Source organism: Botrytis sinoallii (genome assembly GCF_014898435.1).
Source record: "Botrytis sinoallii strain Bc 23 chromosome Unknown BSIN_007, whole genome shotgun sequence".
Classification (NCBI taxonomy): Eukaryota; Fungi; Ascomycota; class Leotiomycetes; order Helotiales; family Sclerotiniaceae; genus Botrytis; species Botrytis sinoallii.
Window position 1 is genome coordinate 260426 of NW_024066034.1, and position 21986 is coordinate 282411.

The following is a 21986-nucleotide window of genomic DNA, read 5'->3' on the forward strand; positions in this document are numbered from 1 at the left end:
CCTTATTCAACCCAATTCTAATGTCAAACATTTATCATCCTCACTCGGCAAGGATAATGGGCACTCGGGTGTGCCGCAGCTTCTTCAATCTGATATGCTCTCTCTCCTCTATGAGTTTGTGGGCCTTTCTTCTTATGAGACCTATCCCATTCTTCATATGCATCCTCAAACACAAATTCTCGTACAGTGCAGGCCAACAAAACCCTCAACTCCATCATGACTAGTCCCTGGGCAATGCAGTTTCTTGGGCCATATTCGAACGGTCTCCATGCACCTTTCACAGGGTATAGCTCATGGCCTGGGTCTACCAGCCATCGTTCTGGAAGAAATTCTTCAGGTCTAACCCAGTACTTCGGTGCGCGGTGCATCCCTACATGATCAATGAAGCAGACTGCACCATTGGTAGGACATGCAGTGCCCTGATCATCATAAAGAGTCACACCTGGATATCCTTGTCTGGAACTTGACGCGGCAGGAAAAAGTCGAAGCGTTTCCTTGATGACAGCTGTTGTGTAAGGCAAATCATTTGCGAGATGTGGTTTGGTTTTCAAAAGCTCGCTTGCTCCATCGATCTGTTTTCCAAAAACAAGATCATGTTCTTCTCTGACTTTTCGCATCGGCTCGACATTTTTCGAGAGTAAATGGTAGATATAGCAGATTGTACTACTGAGTGAGTCATGACCCGAGAAAACAAATAAGCGGATTTGCCTAATCGCGAATGCCTTGAAATCAGGGTCTAGTTTGTCAGGCTTGACATCGGCGTCGGGGGCGATTTCTGCTTGCAAAATGAGATCAATAATAGCTTTGCTGCGTGAATCCTTGGAGTCGGCTTTGTATTCCGCATATCTTCGATCTAGCTCTGCACTAATATATGCATCCATCTTTCTTCCGTTAGACCATTCCATATACCATCGTGCTACATTTATGCGGCTGAAGGGGTCGATAGCTGCGGCAGGCTCATGCCAGCGAATTTGGCTAATCATAGAGTCTGCAAGAACATTGTACCCGCGTTGAGCATGAAATTCGGTGTTCCTAATAAGTTTAGCCCCGCTCGGTAATAAAAAGAGGAGAAAGAGACGCACATGATTGTCTTTCCAATTAGATCCATAGTGAAACGCAGAGTCGTGGTATCCAGATAGAACATATCGCTCTTTTCGGCGTGCTCTCTATCATAATATCCAATAATTAGCAATTTGGAGCCAGAGACAGGTTGAAAGACGAAGAATGCATCAGAGAATACAAAGTACTCAGCGAGCCAAACAAACAGAGGTAGATATCGGATGACAATGAAGAAAGAAATCAATGATATACCTTAAAATATCCTTATAAACTTCGATCTGCTTGACCATCTCCGGGACCAGCTTCTGGAAATGTTCATTATTAAACGCCTTATTGAATACAGCGCGCCACGGTCTCCATGCTTCTTCGGGCATATCGAAGAGACAGGGGCCTCCCGCGATTGGCTTGAAAAAGCGTGGCAAAAGGTCAACTTTGCGCGCGGCGATTAGAGTATTGGTCTGCGTTACAGAGATGGCAGTCGTGGGAGAGTGGATGCACATGAAGAGTCCAGTCATGGGCCAGAGATCCATATAATATACGCCTGTAGACTCAAAATAGTCGCGGTAGATCTCGCCGAACATATATTGGTAGTGAGCATCTTTTGGAAGGCGCCTGGACATTTTCCCAAGTAGGAGAAGGTGGCCAAAGAGGAAGGAATGTCCAGGTGCTACGGGCTGCAAATGTTGTTAGTTGACGTTCGTAAAGAAGGGATGAAAAACTTACGCAGCCTTGCTTCTGAAGCTTTACCATGAGCATCCGCGCTGCATAGAGTCGTGTGAAGAAATAGCCCAGCAAAGTTACTCCTACGACTGAGACAGCCGTAAAGATTGGCTTGGCCTGGAAAACATCCATGATGGCGTGAAGATTGACTGTTTGTATGTTTGTTTGTTGTTTGTAAAGATTTGATTCTAACTGTCGAGATATCAAACGATGGTACGTCGAACCGAGAATTCACTACTGCCTCAAAGCCACATGATACAACGCACAAGCAGTGAGATTGGTAGATCCATCCATGAATAGTTATGCTTGAAAAGGCTTTAAAGGGGCGCAGCAATGTAAGTGACGGCCGAGTGAGGTTCTTGGTGCTCCAGCTGCCCAGGTGCAAAGAGGTACTTCATTCTTGACAACGATGGCGAGATATTAGTCGCCAACTGCTACAAAATGTAGCGATTTAAGATTGGATCACCTACGGAAGTAGGCAAAATACAAATGCAATTTCGATATGCATGGAAACCTATTGGAAAGCAATACTTTCCAAGCATTTGTTTGTCATTGGGGGGGGGGGGGGGGGGGGGGTTAGTCTATTGAGGTATTATAAAGTAACCCCAGAGGCCCGTGCCCTATGAATTCGCCTATCAGCATCGATCGACAGGGGGCGCGAAGTCCATCTACTTGACTACTAGAGTCGGTATCATGATAATAACTAAGACATGTGGGATTACCAATCACTAAAAATAAATGAATATTCAACTCGTATCAACTTTCAATTCTAAACTTTTCGATTAATTAATCTAGGTAGTCCTTGGTGAAACTGATCCAAGCTCATTACAGTAAACAGCAGTTATTTGGTACTTCTATTAGTACAATCCTAAGTAACTCGGTGAGGCTGTAGTGCTAGCGCCGGTACCTAATAGTCGGCTACTACTTATTTAAAGGCTAAACTAGTCGTTTTTAATTAACCTTATATCAATAATCCCGGTCCGTGCCGCCCCCTGATTTTGTACAGCGGTCGTTTGTTACCCTGTGTTTTCAGATATTGTCTTACTCCATATTTCGGATGAAATCGTTCCGTAATAAACCTTGAACCGTCTGATGAATCCCGATAGGTGATCCTCAACTTTGTCTTCACACACACTGATCGTCTGAAGGATTATGGTTATAAATAGGACAAAATGACTGTTTTTGGTGTGGTTTTTGAGTGCGACGAACAGCTGTGCCAGATTAGCACTTATGCGGCTTACTTTGTTTGAAGATTACGCCACTATACTGCCGCGAAGATGGTGGGTATTTTACAACCCTGATAACGCAATATTCATCTGCAGATTCTGACTTTTGAAGCACTGCAGCAGAAGGCTAATGGCACGTATACCACCTCAGTTTCTTGGACTGTTCAATTTCGGGCTTCTTTTGCACAAATGATAACCAAGCGTCAAAGTCTGGTGGTGCACCATTTCAGACTTCCAAGAATATGTCAATATACCACGCCGTTGCCTTACTTCGAAGGTGGTGTGTAAGATTGAAACATAAACCTTCGTGGGGCCAATAGAGAAATGAGGCTCTAGAATACAGAAAGGGGGGCTAAAAATAGCTAGCGGGCTACTCCGATGGAAGATTTGAAGGCGCCTTGACTTCAAAAGAGCTCCACGTTTAGTTATGCCTCTCAATATTCTATCAGACATTCGTTTCTCAGAAGAAACCCAGAGTCCAGTCAAAAGTCACAAAAATCCACCATGAAGGTTACACAACAAACTTTTGCATTGTTGAGCATTGTCTCTTTAGTTACCGCTCAATTGCCCTCTTGCGCTGTAAGGTATTTTCTAGTCAGCTATACTCCAGCCATTACTGACATTTATTTACAGCAAAGCTGTCTATCTAGTTTGCCGTCACAGTGCGGTCAGACCGATATTAGCTGCATCTGCGCTGACAGCTCGTTCTCCCAAAACATAGGTTGTTGTTCGTTGTTCAAATGCGACACGGCCGATTTTAGTTGTATGTAGAATATTCAATGCTTCTTCAAATCGCAAAGTTTCTAACACGCTGCTTAGCGGTTATCTCGTTTGCGGTGAATTTGTGCTCGGGGTAATAAGTACACATAGTTCCACTTTACAAGGAATTCTTACCCATAGACGTTCACAGGGCGGGGATCTCCATCGCTAGTACACTTCCATCTTGTCCCTCATCTACTAGTGGGGCTCCCTCTGGTTCGAATGTCATTCCCACCACAGATGCCAGAACAACGAGCGCAAGTCCATGTAAGACCCCCCAATACAAATTTCTGATACTTATGACGTGCAACAACTTAATTTGATTAGCTACCACTTCTTCTGTTGCCACTTCAACTGATGCCACTACCTCACTGTCTGCTGGGGCTAAGAATCAGCAACTGCAATCTAGACTTCAGGCTGGTGGAGCCATTTTTGCCATTCTAGTGTGGAATCTCCTTTGAAAGAGGAACAGCGACACATCAAGCATGCACGCGATATGGGGTTGGGGGTAATTCCAGAACATAGCTCAAAGTCATAGAGAGAATTCATCACATCGACTATTTCCACTGGGTAGTTATGACACGAATCAATTATGTCGCAAATTGAGCAGGTATTTTATATGAGTCACATGTACTCTATTCTACTTTGACATCACCAGCTTCGATTAAACAGTGATACCCACCTGTGAGGTCAATGATTGTGAATAAAACTACACAAACATACATGGAAAATTTTGAACATAAGCAAAAGTACTCGATGTTTACACATAAAGAATTTCGGGTAACATACAAGCACAGCGCTTTGATCCATTGCCTTCATTTCCTCTACTAAGAGCCAACTCATGTACATTGATTTCATCAACTACCCGTTAAGATTGAAGATTGCTATTCTTCTTCGCGACTTCCTGACATCAAGTGTCCTCATCATGGCATTCCCAATGAGCCCCACAGAACGGCAATATCGCTGAGTGAACCACTTCAACCCATAGCCATGGAACACATTGTGCTCACTTGTGCTGATACCCAAACTCAGCTGAGCATCCAATTCTTCCCTCGCAAAATCCAGGTTGCTTGCTGATTGTTGAAAAGTTGAGCCATTTACTCTGTTTATGTGTTCGAATTCCGTGGCTGATCGGTGTTAGTATAGCTAATTAGGACTCGAATGTGACACTTACAATTATTCTTTATTGGAATAGAAATTCCTCATTCTTTGACGGGAAAAAGAGCATAAAACTCTTCCTCGTCATAACCATCGATGTCTTCGTTCCTGACTTCCACGAAATCTTTGGGTATGAGGAAATATGTAACCATTTTAGAGAATAGAAATGGTAGGGCGAAAAATCCAAAAAGTGCCAGGACTCTGATAAGCATGACTATGTATACTCCGATGTCCTGTCTCTGGAGAGCGAGACAACTGATGAGACCAAATCCGACTTTCATTGATGCACTAAACTTATGCGAGGCTAAATTGTCTATTGCTGTCAACACGACTGAAGGACATTAGTGATTAGGGTTTAATAACCATCAAGTCCGAGAGTTGTAGAGAGAATAGCGAGCACTGTGAATGAACTTTTTCTGTATAGCCCTTGATACGTCGAGGTATGGAGGAGGCTTAGATTCTGATACTCCGGACCGTTGGCTGATGCGAAAGTTTACTACGGCATAACTAGGATGTTAGTGAAAAGCAGTTTCTTGGCAGGGGTATGAAAACAGTATTTGTCTGCCAACAACAGTACACACATTACAAGAATTTTTTTAGCGTTTCGACGCCTAAGATATTAATAACTCATGTCAAGTATCTCGAAATTTATATCTTTTTGGAAGCGCTAATGAGGCGTAGATGCGCGTGTGATTATATTTACTTTTTCACTGAGATGAAACTTTAGCTTACCTGCCTAGGTAGCCTAAAAAGTTTTTGGTGCGTTAAAAAAGAGAACTGGTCTGAACGTATTGATTTTGAAGTATTAATGAGGCGTAGTGAATGAGATGGGCACAGTGTGTATGCATCTCGCTATAAATTGAAGTGGCCATGGGTCTGCACTAATGGACTCATGCTCGCAATGTTGTCGTGCGACCCTACATCAATATGCCTGCACTATGATAGGTAGATGAAAATGATCTCATTGCGCCCCGTGTAACAGCGTTTATGATTTGACATTACCTATATATACGATACTAGTTCGGTCAGGACGGTGATTGGATTAAGTGCCAGTTGAGATGTATGTTGGTGTAGCACTCAACCATAGATGAAGAGTTTCAAGTTCGGTCAAAACTAAAAAAATAAGCGTACTGCAGAATGCATACACGAACTAATGCCTGACTTATTACGAAATTGGTGGGTGTCAGAAAATCTTTATGTAAGTCTGACGTATGTCTGAAAACTGTTAGTGAGGTGGAGTTATGGAATGTTCCAAGGTTTCCAGAACTATCTTCACTGCAGACCTGCAGCGTGGCTCGTAGACGATATTGGAGGAGGGAAATTCGGATAAAATTATCCTGTCAGCATGCAGCGGGGTACATGAAAGATGAAGAAATTCCTAGGTACTTGCTGCACACCCTTTTCTATGTACCAAGATATGATAGATGGTCAGAGTCGCCACAACGGCCACTTGATCGGTAGTACTCGGTGACGACCGCGTCAGCCCCCAACGAGTGGACATAGATTTGGCTATGATGCAAAATATGAAGAGCCGATATAGGCCCCATAACGTATGGCGCTTTGGTGATGTCAAAAGGAAGAAACCGTGAGCATCAGTTATGTCTATGTTCCCCCATTATCGTGCTCACATAACGTGAAGGTCTCTGAAGATCTGAGAAACCAATCTTTTAGCAACTACTCCGACAAGTTCAACGCTTTGAACAACGGCTTTCGAGATGGGTCTATCGCAATTTGATCATATGGGTCGAATCCATAAGCAACAGTTGTTCGTAAGATTGCACCTTCGTCTGAATTGAGCACAAGCTGATGGAAAAGGCGTCAACCTTAGCACTCTACATACTCGCAATCACTGCTGCTATCATTCGCTTCTACATACGCATTAGAATTCAAAAACAGTTTGCTATAGACGATGCTCTTATTATAGTCGGCATCCTCTGCATCACAGCGTCTATCGGCCTCCTTTTCAATTACATTGATAACCTTTTTATGGCCGAAGCCTTGATACTGGGAACCTCTGAGATATACACCCAACTTCCCAAGGACTTTATTCAGCGTGTTTATGATTATTCGGAGCGTTCGACAATAAGCCTCATGTGTGCTTGGGGCGCAATAGTGAGCGTCAAGTTTAGCTTTCTTTTCTTCTTCAAGAAATTGATTGATAGAATCAAGAGTATGACTCGGTATTGGTGGGTGGTCTTTGTGCTTAACTTGATAATTGCGGGATATGGAATGGCGATATACATTTTGGCTTGCCCGCATTACAACAATCCCTAAGTTTGTGAGTCTCCTGGCTGCCATCTCTAAGATGCTTGCTAATTTACTGAATACAGTACAATGTGGCTGCACACAACAAATTTCGAAGGAAACTTTTTCTTCGAAATACGATCCTTTTGTGATCGATTTAGATCATAATTATTAAACCAAATTGATTGCAATTGCCCCCAAGTGATTCTGATCAGTAGTTGTTATGATATTATTATCGGTATTCCAAACACAAAACGTATACAAAAATTTGTATAAAATTTCATTTCAAATTATCAAAATAAGAATAAGATTCTTAATATAAATTATCTCAATAATCTATCAATACTTGGGGATACAGTTATGATGGAGACTTTTCCTAAAGCCTTCATTATATCAAACACTTATTCTATTATTATTCTAGATACCCCAATACCTTTAAGCTCTTCTTTGCCTTCTAAAAACCCTTAATTCGAATCTCTAGCTCTATTCTATCAATCAATCAGTCAATCAGTTCTAAAAGAAGAGTTGAAGAGTTTAATTTATTTAATAACTTCTTTATTACTCAAGATACAACTAATACTATCTATATATTCAATTAGAATAAGAAACGGGACCCTACAATATCCTTTAGTAATCAAAACAAACAATCTAGAATCCAAAACAACCCAAATATACTCAAGGAAGCTATTTTGAAAGCTAGAGACCTTATAATGCTAGCTTCCTCTCTCTTTCAATCACGTGAAGAACAATCTAAGCTTTTAGATCTCCTAGAGATCTTTAGAGAATATATTGAAAAGAGGAAGCTTACTACAGCTTCTAATATCATCACCTCTCAAATCACCCATTTGGAAACTACTATACACAAAATCGAATCACAAGCGAAAGTATTAGCTAAACCTCTTTTGCTTATTACTACTACTATCATTACATTGAAATCAATATACACTAATATTTCAAAAAAAGAAGAATAGAATTTAGTTTCTAAAAAAAAAAACATTACATCTACTAATATAGAAAAGAAATCTAATCTCATTCAAAAACGAATTATCTTAATCAAGTCAGATTTTCCAAACCCTATCTCCTTTTTCCCTTTAATTATCCAAAACAAAATAAATAAAGCCTTTCAAAAAATCGGAATCAAAGGGCTAGTTATTGTAGCAGTAACTATATCCTTCAATAATAATATCATTATTACAACAAATAATCCCTTTACATTACAATTCTTATTGGAAAAAAAAGCGATTTGGAGTAATATTATCAAATTCGAAAGAATCCAAAAGGATCAAAAATAGTACAAAGTCATTATTCACAAAATCCCAATTAAAGAATTCTTAAATACAAAAGGAATGGATCTTATACTCAACAAAATCAAAACCTTCAATTCAGACTTCAAGCCTATAGAAACTCCTTTTTGGCTTACACCCACCTTCAAAAGAGCTTATCAACGAAAGGGTACTATTGTTATTACTTTTGCTACAAAATCAAAAGCAGAATTAGCTATTCGAAAGCGATTATATATTACTAAAAGTAATATAAAAGTAGAACAATTCTACAAATCAAAACCAACTATATAATATCAGAAATATCAAGGATTTGGGCATCAGGATGCTTATTATAAAAGGAACCCTTCCTATGGATTATATGGAGGCAAGTATATTACATTAATATACTTGTATATGGTATATAATATCAAAGAAAAGTTCTATTAATACTTAGAAGTAAAATGCTCAAATTGCTAAGAGAATTATATAGCAAATTCGAAAACATACGAAATCTATTAGGCTATTCAACAAAAATCGAATATTACTTATTAATAAGTTATACTAATATTCGAATCCTTCAAATAAATCTCAATCAAAGTTTACAAGCTACAGAGAACATTCTATAGCTTGTAATAGAACTTAATATTGACCTTATTATAATTCAAGAATCATAAATTATTAAAAACGAAATTGATTATTCAAATTCAAGATCTATTATATACTCCAATTTCACATAAACATTACCAAGACTCAATCCTAATTACCAGCTATATACACTACTATACACATCAAAAACTCTTTAAGCTACAATCAATCTAGCTTCCGATTCTCCAATAGATTCTGATATACAGATTTTCAATTATTAAAATGGAAATAAAATCTTTCAAATCATTAATATATATAATAAAACTAATTAAGCTAAAAAGAAAGATTTCACAATCAAAAGGTGCTTGTATAATATATCTATCACACAAGAAACCATCCTTTTAGGCGACTTCAATGCCCATCACCCATAATGGGATCCTTTTTCAAAGAAAAGCAGAAACGCTAATCAATTAGCTGAATGATTTGAAGATCAGAATCTCATTCTTTTAAACAAACCCGGAATCAGTACTTTCTATCAAACTAATCTCCGTAATCCAAATGTTCTTGATCTAATACTAGCATTAGAGGGAATCTCTCCTCAAATTCACAATTAACAAACGCTTTCAGATACAGAATCTGATTATACAGGAATACTATTCGAATTAAAAGGAAAAGAAGATCTAAGTATTTCTAATACTGGATTGATAGCTAGATACAATATTAAGCTAGCGAATTAGGAAAAGTTCGAATCAATACTCAAATCGGAATTCTTATATTCCCCTATTCTGTCTAATTTAGAATTAATTATTCCAACCAAAAGGATTCCTTAAACCTTTTGAAAGACAAAGACAATTACTATCTAACTCTAGATCAAGTAGTAAGCGAACTTACTAGGATTATTCAAAAAGTAATAGAAAGATGTATACCTAAAATTGTTTTAATCAAAAGGACTAAACCATAATGGATACCTGAATTGAAAGATCTCCGAAAAGAGCTAGGAAAAGCAAAACAAAGAATTGAATCAGATCTGGAGAATTATAGCTCTAAGGGAAGATATCGAATTGCTAGAAACAAATACTTTCAAACTATTAAAATAGTAAAGAAGAATCATTGAAATAAGTTTCTAGAAAAGGAGTATATAAAGACAATTTTCAAAGTAATAATTTATACTAAAAACTTTCAAGATTAAAGGATACCGGATATTATAATAAAAAGCTCTTTTAAAGGAAAATGCTCTGCTTTCAGATTAACTCTATTCCCACCCCCTCCTATTACCCCAAAACCACAATGGAAAGGGTATAAACAATTCAAGCAATAGGAATGGCCTAATCTCATTCAAATCGAATTAAGCAATGCCTGTTTAGCCAAAATCCAAGGAAAAACCTCTGGCCTAGATGGAATCACTCAAGAGATTATTATAAAGGTATACAAAGCAATCTCATAAACCTTTTTTACTCTCTTTAATAAACTTATTAATCTAGGATATCACCCGAAATGTTGAAAACAAGCCATAGAAGCTATTCTGAAGAAAGCTTTCAAACCAGATTATTCCCTTTTAAAAGCATATAGAATAATTGCACTCTTAAATTGCCTGGATAAAATAAGCAAAAGGATTCTAGCTTAACGATTAGGATATTTAGCGGAAACAATCTATCTCCTTTATAAAAGTTAAATAAAAGGATGCTAAAAGAAATCAGTAATCAATACTGCATTTTTATTAATTACAGAAATCAAAAGAAACAAGCAAGCTAGTAAAAAGACCTCAATATTATTTATAGATATAAAGAGAGTATTCGATTATATTTCGAGAAATCGACTATTAGATATTTATAAGAAGCTAAAACTGCCCACAAATCTGATAGCCTGAATAGCCTCATTTCTTCAATAAAGATAATTGAAATTATCTTTTAATAATCAAATCGAATCTTTTAAACAATTTCGATCAGAATACTACAAGGCAGCCCGATTTTTCCAATTCTCTTCCTTATATATATCAAGGAGCTCTTTTTACCCAATTCAATTAAATTTCTTTCCTATATAAATGATATTGCTTTAATCATATATTCATTTATATAAAAAAAGAATATCAAAACTCTAAAAAGAGTTACAAAACAAATCTATGAACTTAGTTCTAGAAATACAATCCAATTCGATTTAGCAAAAATAAAGCTAATACACTTTTTATTATTCAAATTAACAAAAAAATATCCAATCATGCTATCCAATTCGGAAATAATTATACCCCAATCTCTTATTAGATGGCTAGGAATATAGTTCGACCCGAACCTCAAATTCGATCAACATGTTAATATTCGAATCATATAAGCGAAAGGTGCCTTTCATCGAATGGCTCAATTAGTTAATACCGAAAAGGGCCTTAATCCTAAAGCTTTTAGACAATTATATATAGTATGTGTAATTAGTATAGCTGATTACGGATTAGTGATTTAGTGAAAAGGTTAAACTCATTTCAAGAATATGATGTAATTGCTTCAAAACCTAGTTTTTCGAAAGATATTAGAAGTCTTCAAAACAGTCCCAATCCTTTCAATAAAAATAGAAGTAGGTCTAAAGCCTCCAAAAATTCGATTAGATTCAAATATTAAACAATATATATTTTGTTTAACTAAACTCTCATCAAATCATTTAATCAATATCGAAAAAGAAATATCAGCTCAATATCAAATCGATTTGGAAGTAATTCTTATTCTTTAAAGAAAACAATATAAATCAATCTAACTTAATAGAATTAGAGGATCAATAAATCAGGATCTCAATCCTATTTTATTTAAAAAGATTATTTACTTCAACTTCCCCCTATGGAAAAAGGAAATTCCCTTCAGAGTTAATATTAGCAATTTATCAAAAGAAGATACTACTATTCTTCACAATATCATTTTCAATTATAGAGATAAGAATACTATCTATATTTATACTGATGCCTTTTCTACTGAAAAAGGAATAGGTATAGGTATAGGTATAATTGTAATACAATTAAACAATCGAATTTCATATCAATAACAATTGAATATTGGTAGTAATCAACTAGTGTATAATGGAGAGCTTTACAGGATTATTAGAGCTATTGAATATACTAGCACAATTGCCTATATTAACAACAAATTCAAGATATATTCGAATAACCAAACTGATCTATATTGCTTAAAAACACCATCAGACCATTCTGAATAGGCCTATCAGATTCGAGCAATCAAAGTAGCAGAAATCATCAAAGCAAAAGGAGCTGAAGTATCTCTAAATTGAGTTTCAGGATATACTTTAGTAAAAGGAAATGAGCTAGTAGATAAATTAGTAAAGGAAATAATTATAATATGTTCTATTTCAAACGAAACAAGTTTTGGACTTCTAGGTATAATGATTAAAGAGTATGATTCAGATCAATAACTTTTTATTTTCAATTAATACAAACTCAGATCAAATCAATTCTTTTTGATCTATTCAAAATTATTTTCATAAAAGATAGGGTTGAAGATTAAGCTACTAAGTGAAACCAAGCGAAATACTGCTAGTGTATATTTTCAATTCAAATTAGGTTATGGATATATCAAATCTTATTTATATCGATTCAAACTCTTTGATAATAAATGTATATGTGGTAATATTGAGGTTTCACAATACCTCCTTATTAGTTGTTTTATATATAAAGTAGAGAGAAAAGAAATATTTAAGAATATATTATTATTTAAGATTACTATATAATTCCTATTCTATATAAAAATAAATATTGAATTAGTTATTAAATTTATCAATATTATCAAAATCGCTATAAGAGTATGGCACCTAGCCAGGGCTTTTATATAAGATGAGATAAAAAAAGAAATAGTAATAGAAAAGGAGAAAGGAGAAAAGAATAAAGAAGAAGTAATTAGGAAAATAAGAAAGGGCTTTGATTTCCTTACAATTTCTTGATTTTCACAATTTTCTTATTATATGTAATGCGTATAATGAGCGGGCACTGTTCCCCAGCATTTGTTTTTACTTCTCTAAATCGTATATATCCATTTTTGTAGAATAAAAAGTTATTCGTTAGAGCCTCTAGAGGCCTAGCCGTTCTATATAGTCTTAGACTGAAGGTGGACGTAAATGAAATCAAAAAAATCAAGTACAATGTGGCCAAGGAGCCAAGGCGCAAGTTGTTATCAACTATGCAATCTCTCAAATGGTCCTGGATATCTTTTCAGACCTCATCAGTAAGAAAAATATTCTAACCACATACTCCAAGTACTAAGTTTTCAGTTCTCGTAATCCCTGTCCGCTTGATTTGGCAAATCAAAATTCGCTGGACACAGAAGATTGCCCTCGGCTTCTCACTCTGCCTCACCATTGGCATGATTGTTCTGACCGTTATTCGTGTCTCTGGCCTTCATGTCGAGTCTACCTTTGATAGTGCATGGGAAGTTTACTGGCTTATTGTCGCTGGCGAAGTCGGTCTGATTCTGACCACCGGCACTGCCTTCCGTGCTTTGTTTATCTCTCGCAACCAGAAAGTAATGGGACCCCAGCCCCCTTCCGACAGCAGCAAGATTTTCAGTAGAACAAAAGAATTATTGCGGCTGATTGCAACTCCCAAGAAGTGGCGAACGAGACGCGCTAGCGAGACGAGCGGTGCTATTGATTCCGCAGGTGCACATCATGAAATGCATGGGATGATGGCACTGCCAGGAATCGAGAGAGGTACAATAACGGGTATCAGAACCTTCATCAACGGAAGGAGCAGCGCATTGAGGGTGGGCCAAGTCATCAAAAGTCCTGTGGAACAGGAGGAAGACGGATGGCCTTTAAGTGAACAACAGCAGAGCATCAAGGTCCAACATGAGATTTGGACCATGAGTGAAAGGGTAAATAAGAATTCCTCGAACTTATGACTAGTGGTTAATGAGAAATAGGCTGGAATGCAAGGGTCACATCCACCCGTGACGGATCGTGATATGGTTTAAATTTAGTTAGGTGTGTGAGGAAGTGATCAGCGAGATTCAAAATGAAAAATATAGAAAGCAGAAATTTTTTGATTCCGTTTAGTAGCATATTTGGAGGTGATCTTCTAGATACTCATGCTACTTCACGTTAGTCTTTTTGTTGTCGTATACATAGCAAAGTTAGAAATGAGAACCACATTAAGAAGGTCTCCACGAATTTTGCCTTGAGCTGCATTCAACTTCGGCGTAATATTCAAGGGTTTTAGTCAATTTTCACTTATTAGGTCAACCATGAAGATACTTCAATGCTGGAGCGATGACATGACATCTCAACTTTAAGTTATTCTATTTTGACCGACTTGATCAAGTTTATAATTTTCTATCAAAACACTCGTAGTAAAAATCAGCCTAACCTCCCCCCCCGTAGACTCATAATCTAGTACACAAATAGTAAGCGACAGTAGCATGATTCCTCAAGTATCTTCCATGCGAATCTTTCTACCCATTTAACGTTCCCTTCTTTTAATTCTAAAAGGTATCCTGTTCTTTGGGGCTTGTGTGCCAAAACCATAAAATGCCATACTATGTTTGAAATGCTTTTCCTTTGTCAAGAGCTCAATGTCATATTGTTGCACAATTCTTGCAAAAACTGCAATGATCTCACGTTTAGCCAAGAAGCGCCCCGGGCAAGTTCTTTCTCCCACGCCGTACCCGATGAAAGAATTCCGCATAACGGACTCGCAATAGATGGGCTTCGAGGAAGTTTTTGGACGGGAAGATGACATGAATTGTGAAACGCCTTTAGATGACGGTGTTGTGATCATAGGTCCACTTGTAGCGTCCTCTGGGTATAGTAAAAACCGATCCGCCCAGAATGTATTCAGTGGAAATTCGCCATTTCTCGTATTCCATACTTTTGCATCATGATGTGCCGGGCCACAAGGTACCAGAATAGGAGTCTTTTTAGGAAAAATCCACTGATTTACATACACCGGTGAATGATGGCTATAAAGAACGTGTTGAACTTCTACATGCAGGCGAATAACTTCTGCATAAATCGATTGTAACAGCGGAATCTGAATTAGTTTATGAATAAACTGGGGGGATGCAAGAGATTCAGAATCAAAAGAAGCGTCGTGTAGTTCTTTCCGAACATGGGAAAGCAAAGCTGGGTCTTTGAATATTTCTATGACAGCCCATATTGCTGCCTTGTGAACATTGATACTTGCGCTGATGAGATAGTCAGTTATGCCTATTATTGAAGGGAATGTAGAAGTGACCTACCCCCATAAAAGACCAAAATCCGATACAGCCATCGAATCATAGTCCCAATTATCTACCTTGGATAGACATTCCTGTCGTTCTCGTATGCATCGTGAGCCCCACCAAGGATCAGCATCACCATCAGCATCAACATAATGATCTTTGAACTGGGATCTTGCAATACTGTGCCATGTTTTCACGGTGGTAACAAGCTTTTTGCGAAGCTTATAAGCCCTTGGGATCAACCAGGGAGGGAACGATTTCACAAGTTGATTAGCATATGGAAGGAACTCGAGAAATTCTTCAGTGAAATCGGGATTTATAGCTTCAAGGAGTGGACCTGCTATGGCCTTGTTCATCGACGCTATCAATGGCAACTCCCAAAATTTCATGATATCAGTATGCTCAGACCATTCTTGACTAATTACAAGAGCTTGAATTTTGCAGGAGAACTCTAGTGACCATCGTCTATAGAGTCCAGGAAGTCCATCTCCCGTTAGTAATCGCAGAAACCCAACATGAGTGATATAGTCGACACGATTATGGGTTTCTATCTTGCTTTGTGGGTGAGGCTTTGCATCGAGGCCCGATTCATCCAAAACATAAGTTTGTACAGCTTTTGAGCTCATTCCAAATATTTTGTTTAAGACCAAAACTTGATGAACTGGCGCTGTGATTGTTTCTTTGATTTTCCAGAGAGCTGAGATCATCTCAGGGCCTTGGATGAAGAATATTTTGTACCCAAATATCTTGGCCCCATAGACAGTTTGGTTGCTTAGACACATGAGTGAGTATGCTAATTTTGATGAAGGAGTTATTGAACTTACTTCAACCCATGGAAGAACTTTCGAATGTTAATGATCGAGTCAACTATTCGCCCGAAGAATGGAATCATGTAAGGAACAGTAGGAGGCTCTCTAGCAGGACTAGTATCCGAGCACTGAGCTACGAATGACTGCCATGTTTTCAAATAGCAGGCCAAGAAAGGAATTGAAAAAATACTGAGGTATAAAAGTATCTGATATGTTGAAGGGGACTGGGTCAAAGACACCAGAAAAAGGTAAGCATTAGATGATCTTGACAGCCAAGTCGGAGTGTTCAAGGAGGATAGCAAAGATAGAGATGACGAAGGGACCTGAAGAATACCCGAAATGTCTTGAACCGGCGAGAACAGATTTAGCACGTTTCTAACGGCATTAGAAATCATGATGAAGCGTAGACTGAAGAATGACTTGGCTATAACAGAGGGAATGATGCTCCAATATATACACAGAAAACTGAACATACCCAGGCACTTAAATCATCAAGACAGGAGTACATATAAAAACTCGACAAGGCTGTACCAAAGGCTCGCGCTGGTAAGCTTACACCTGTGCACTTGTTGCAGGTGCATGATTTCACACTTGAACCAGCCTAAACGCAGGAGAGTGGCTAAATCAAGGCATGGAATCGAAATAAGCCTACAGGAGCTACCTTTCGTGAAGAATTGTTAACCGAATCTGAAGAGGGTTTGCCACTTGGTTATTTATTTGTTGGATGGAACAATTATTACTTATTCAAGTTAGAGCATTTAATTAAATTTGGGTTACACAAGGGACCTCGGTAGTGCTGGGATAAATGGGATAACTGCATATATGACAGGACTACCTGTTAGATTCACCCTGCGAAATAATTTGTCTTTCTCTTTTGGTGAAACCTACCGCCAGTTAGGACCAATCGTCGGCCTGTGGGATTGCTTTGCTTACCTAGGAATACTGAAGCAACTTTGAATTTTCCACATTTCAATACTCACGCAAACACTTCGAGATGGAAGACAAAGTACAAAACCGTGAAGGAAATGATCTTTCGAACCCCGATGGCTCGTTGAGCATTTCTAGGGACAATCTTTTTCAAGAGACTGATCTTAATCCATCCGAAAAAAGAAATGCCCCTACAAAATCAGCCATTCCCAACGGTTCAGACAAGGTGAGCTTAAGGTCTGATGATATGATAGAGAGCTTCAACTACAGAGACTGGCTTCTGGAAAAGTATCAAAACCCAGAAAGATGTCGAAAGATGACAATTAGCGTATCCTTCCAGAATCTTAACGTCTATGGATTCAACACTCCGACGGACTACCAGAAAACCGTTTCGAATTATGTTTTTGTGGTTTATAACAAAGTCCTCCGTTTTTTTGGCCATAAGGAAGAAATGCGAGTCAACATTCTCAGAGACTTCGAGGGTTTAGTTCGTAGTGGAGAGATGCTCATGGTGCTTGGAAAACCGGGTAGTGGCTGCACGACCTTGCTCAAGACAATTGCGGGACAGACTCATGGCCTATTTGTGGACTCTGCATCGCAATTAAACTATCAAGGTACATCTGAATATAGAATATCAGGGTTGAAATCTAATCGTGACTAGGAATTCCGAGCAATGTGATACATTCCGAATTTCGAGGCGAATGCAACTATAGAGCAGAATCTGATGTTCACTTTCCACATCTGACTGTCTCACAAACCTTGGCCGTACCTACACGGGCCAGAACACCGGCAAATTCTCTGTTCCATGGCTCTGACCCACGAGCATCTACCAAACGAACTATCATGGCTACAGCCGCTGCTCTAGGCCTTACTGGTACGCTGGACTCTAAAATTGGCAATGACTTTATACAAGGACTCAGTGGAGGAGAGCGTCAAAGAACAAGCATTGCTGAAGTTGTTGCATGCGAAACATCGATTCAATGTTGGGACAATAGCACGCGCGGTCTGGATAGCTCAAATGCGCTCAACTTTGTCAAGGTTCTTCGTACAGCAGCTCAAGTGACAGGATCAACTCATCTTGTTACTATGTATCAGGCTGCACAGGATGTTTACAACTTGTTTGATAAAGTGATACTTCTTTATGAAGGCCGTCAGATATACTTCGGTCGTACCGATGCCGCGAAGGAATACTTCGCTCATCTCGGGTTTGTTTGTCCCACGCGAGCTACAACTAGCGACTTTCTAGCTTCTCTCACCAATTCTGTTGAAAGGATGCAACTCATAAGCCAAGGCTTTGAAGCGAAAGTTCCGCAAACTCCAGACGATTTTGCACGAGCCTGGAAGGGAAGTGATGAACGAGTAAAGCTCATGGAAGATATCATGGTCTACAATCAAGAATTTCCTATGAACGAGGAAAATCTCAATAGACTACGGGCTGACCAGAAACTGTATAAGGCTGCCGGGCAGCGAGAAAAGTCTCCTTATATCATTTCGTTCTTTTCCCAGGTTATCATGTGCCTAAATCGATGTTTTCAGAGATTGATCAACGATATTGCACCTCCTATCTCGAGCATTGGCGGCAATGCAATCATCTCAATCATTTTGGGTAGTATGTTTTACAACTTAGCTGAAGATACCAGTAGCTTTTATGGACGCGGCGTTCTGATCTTCTTCACTGTTCTAACCAACACTTTTCTTGGTGCGTTCGAGGGCGTCGTGTTGTGGGATCAACGGCCGATTGTCGAAAAGCATTTCCAATATGCATTATATCATCCCGCTGCGGAAGCTATCGCCTCAATGATTGCCGATCTTCCAAACAAAATACTGTTGACAATATCTTTCAACGTGCCGTTTTACTTTTTGGCAAATTTGCGACGAACTCCGGCAGCATTCTTGACATTCTTTGTATTTGCATTTTGCAGCCTTCTAACTGGTTCAATGTTATTTAGAACTATAGGAGCAATGTCAAAAACCTTGACTGGATCGATTGCACCAGGAGCGTGCTTTATCTTGTTATTAATGACATACACAGGATTTGTGCTACCAATTTCTAGCATGCATCCTTGGTTTCGATGGTTTAATTATATTGATCCAGTCTACTATACCTTTGAAAGCTTGATGATCAACGAATTCTCTGGTCGTCAATTTTCTTGTGCCCATTTCATTCCGGAAGGACCTGAATATACTCAGGTTCATCGTAATGGGAGGCAATGTTCAACAGTAGGCGCGACTCCCGGAGCAAGTGTTGTTGATGGAGATGCTTATCTTGCTAGCGCATTTCAGATGGACACAGCCGTTTTATGGAGGAATCTTGCGATCATACTAGCATTCGGTGTTTTTCTTTGTGGACTGTACCTCTTAGCTACTGAGTATATTTCTGCCGCGCGATCCAAGGGTGAAGTTCTGATTTTAGACGTGGACAATTGCCCAATCAGATCTCACATAGAGATGAAGAAGACCCACCCTCGCACAATACTCAAAACAACCCACATACTACTTTAACAGTCGTTAGAGACGATATCGATGCTGACCATAATAATAATAATAATAATAATAATAATAATAATAACAATAATGACAACAAACACGCTGCAACATTTATATGGGATGAACTCTCCTATGATGTGCATACTCATGGGACATCAAAACAGATCCTTGATGATATCGAAGGATGGATCAAACCTGGAACACTGACAGCTTTGATGGGTCCATCAGGTGCAGGAAAGACCAGTCTCTTAAACGTTCTAGCAAACCGAACAACAACGGGGGTCATTCGAGGAGGAAAATATGTCGATGCTAAGTATCAAGATGATGGTTTTGCACGCAAGGTGGGCTATGCTCAGCAGCAAGATTTACATCTCTCAACGTCAACTGTTCGGGAGGCCCTGATATTCAGCGCACGACTGCGTCAGTCAAAAATGTACTCGGACAAGGAGAAGATAGAATGGGTTGATGATCTGATTCATACCCTAGACATGTCAAGTTTTGCTGAAGCTATAATTGGGGTGCCAGGAGAGGGTTTGAATGTCGAGCAAAGAAAGCGTGTAACTATAGGAGTTGAGCTTGCTGCTAAACCCGAGCTTCTTCTTTTTCTAGGTAAGCTTTCTAGGATAATCATTGGCCTACTAATTCATAGAAGACTAATTGTCTTTAGATGAACCTACATCTGGTCTCGATAGCAATACTGCCTGGTCTATCTGTACCTTGTTGAAAAAGCTGGCCAATGAAGGCCAAGCAATTCTGTGTACCATTCATCAACCATCCGGAATACTCTTTGAGATGTTCGATCGACTTCTCTTTCTCCACGAAGGAAAATCTGCATATTTTGGGGAACTTGGACAGAGTTCACGAACCTTGATTGATTACTTTCAACGGCATGGATCTCGAGAATGTGGAGTTGACGAAAATCCCGCGGAGTGGTTACTCGAAGTTGTCGACAAGTCAGCTGTCTCTTGGACCGATATCTGGAGCACTTCCGAGGAAAGAAAACTCATCAAGAAAGATCTGGTTACAATGAAGCGTGAACTTTCCTATTCGCATGATTTGGCTAATGAATCTTCGTCGAACGAATTTGCGACATCTTTCCTCTACCAATTGTATATTGTAACTAAAAGAAACTTTGAGCTTGACTGGCGAACTCCAGCCTACGTATATTCCAAGTTCTTTCTAACTCTTGGAGCAGTAAGTGTCAATCTATTGTGATACCTCCATCGCTAACAAGATTTAGGGACTCATCAATGGATTCTCATTCTACAACTCAAAGACCAGTATCCAAGGAGTCCAGAACCAAATCTTCTCCACCTTCCTCCTTCTCACCCTTCACGGAAATCTCGTACAACTGACCCTACCCCACTTCATGGATAGTCGCACCCTCTACGAAGCACGCGAACGCTCCTCACGAACTTACTCCTGGATCGTATTCGTCCTATCAAACATAATCGCTGAGCTCCCCGGTATATTTTTTCTCGCCGCCATCCAGTTTGTATCGTGGTACTATCCAATTGGAATGTACCGGTATGCTCTCGCGACTAGCTCTCTGAGCTCGCGGGGAATACTAATGTATCTCGTCAACGTATCATTTTTCCTCTTCTCCTCCACCTTTTCGCAAATGCTGGGCACCATCATGCCAGATCCTGCCACCGGCGTTAATATCTCTGCACTTCTCTACACCTTGTCCCTGATCTTTGCGGGTACGTATACCACATCCCTTAAACTCCCACCCTCATCAAACAAACAACAGCACTGACGAAAAACCCCAAACCAGAATCTTAGTCCCAATCACCTCCCTCCCCAAATTCTGGACCTTCATGTACCGCAGCACCCCCGTCACCTACCTCGCTTCCTCCCTCCTCTCCACCGGCATCTCAGGTGTCAACATCACCTGCGCCCCCAATGAACTCCTCCACATTATCCCTCCCTCCCCTCTCACCTGCGCCCAATATCTCTCATCCTATCTACAGACCTCAGCCGCACATCTACTCAGCCCTGAAAGTCTCACCGTCTGCGATATTTGTCCGGTAGGAAACACAAATACGTTGTTAGCAAGCGTGGGCGTGTACTATGAGCATCGCTGGAGGGATCTGGCAATTTCGTTGGTGTATAGCGCGGTGAATGTGGGGGGCGCGTTGGGGCTTTATTGGATGGTGAGGGTGCCGAGGAAATTGGGGATGGAGAGGAAGGTGTGAGGATGAGGTGGAGATTCATTACTTATTACTTAGTAGATAGATACATAGATGGCTAGTTCATCACTGGAATTTTTGGTTTCGGGTTTCGACGAGAATGGTTTGGGTAGATATATTATGATGATAAATAATAAGATAATATTTCTTTTCTCTTATAGGTCATTTGATCTATCTTCTCACTTCCTCATATTCGGAATCAATGAAATGAAATGAAATGGAATTCATGACTCGATTTAACGACGCTATATATATACGTAATCTTACATATGTATGTATATATTTACCATCTACTACCTACAGATTTTTAATCAAATCAAATCAAATCAATTCAATCTACTCACTCTACTCACTC

General features: G+C 39.2%; 7 protein-coding genes across 7 annotated transcripts; 4 read left to right on the forward strand and 3 right to left on the reverse strand.

Annotated features, from left to right (window-relative positions):
- Nucleotides 1-23: 23 nt before the first annotated feature.
- Nucleotides 24-1911, reverse strand: EAF02_004574 (uncharacterized protein; the record flags this gene model as incomplete). The annotated part of the gene is made up of 4 exons (XM_038900622.1): nucleotides 24-1032; nucleotides 1083-1166; nucleotides 1312-1733; nucleotides 1783-1911. The coding sequence occupies 4 exons, from the start codon at nucleotides 1909-1911 to the stop codon at nucleotides 24-26; spliced, it is 1644 nt and encodes a 547-aa protein (XP_038759134.1).
- A 1598-nt stretch (nucleotides 1912-3509) lies between these two features.
- Nucleotides 3510-4225, forward strand: EAF02_004575 (uncharacterized protein; the record flags this gene model as incomplete). Its single annotated transcript, XM_038900623.1, has 5 exons — nucleotides 3510-3584; nucleotides 3639-3768; nucleotides 3825-3858; nucleotides 3916-4031; nucleotides 4092-4225. The coding sequence occupies 5 exons, from the start codon at nucleotides 3510-3512 to the stop codon at nucleotides 4223-4225; spliced, it is 489 nt and encodes a 162-aa protein (XP_038759135.1).
- Nucleotides 4226-4625: 400 nt separating this feature from the next.
- EAF02_004576 (uncharacterized protein) lies at nucleotides 4626-5074 on the reverse strand (the record flags this gene model as incomplete). The annotated part of the gene is made up of 3 exons (XM_038900624.1): nucleotides 4626-4891; nucleotides 4939-4945; nucleotides 5036-5074. 3 exons carry the CDS (start codon nucleotides 5072-5074, stop codon nucleotides 4626-4628), a joined length of 312 nt encoding a protein of 103 aa, XP_038759136.1.
- A 1563-nt stretch (nucleotides 5075-6637) lies between these two features.
- Nucleotides 6638-7196, forward strand: EAF02_004577 (uncharacterized protein; the record flags this gene model as incomplete). The annotated part of the gene is made up of 2 exons (XM_038900625.1): nucleotides 6638-6691; nucleotides 6738-7196. 2 exons carry the CDS (start codon nucleotides 6638-6640, stop codon nucleotides 7194-7196), a joined length of 513 nt encoding a protein of 170 aa, XP_038759137.1.
- Nucleotides 7197-13193: 5997 nt separating this feature from the next.
- EAF02_004578 (uncharacterized protein) lies at nucleotides 13194-13971 on the forward strand (the record flags this gene model as incomplete). The annotated part of the gene is made up of 3 exons (XM_038900626.1): nucleotides 13194-13224; nucleotides 13271-13872; nucleotides 13921-13971. 3 exons carry the CDS (start codon nucleotides 13194-13196, stop codon nucleotides 13969-13971), a joined length of 684 nt encoding a protein of 227 aa, XP_038759138.1.
- Nucleotides 13972-14350: 379 nt separating this feature from the next.
- On the reverse strand, nucleotides 14351-16420 carry EAF02_004579 (uncharacterized protein; the record flags this gene model as incomplete). The annotated part of the gene is made up of 3 exons (XM_038900627.1): nucleotides 14351-15180; nucleotides 15235-15987; nucleotides 16041-16420. 3 exons carry the CDS (start codon nucleotides 16418-16420, stop codon nucleotides 14457-14459), a joined length of 1857 nt encoding a protein of 618 aa, XP_038759139.1. The 3' UTR covers nucleotides 14351-14456.
- A 599-nt stretch (nucleotides 16421-17019) lies between these two features.
- Nucleotides 17020-21637, forward strand: EAF02_004580 (uncharacterized protein; the record flags this gene model as incomplete). The annotated part of the gene is made up of 6 exons (XM_038900628.1): nucleotides 17020-17566; nucleotides 17614-19367; nucleotides 19388-20048; nucleotides 20107-20633; nucleotides 20680-21142; nucleotides 21225-21637. 6 exons carry the CDS (start codon nucleotides 17020-17022, stop codon nucleotides 21635-21637), a joined length of 4365 nt encoding a protein of 1454 aa, XP_038759140.1.
- Between the last annotated feature and the right edge of the window lie 349 nt (nucleotides 21638-21986).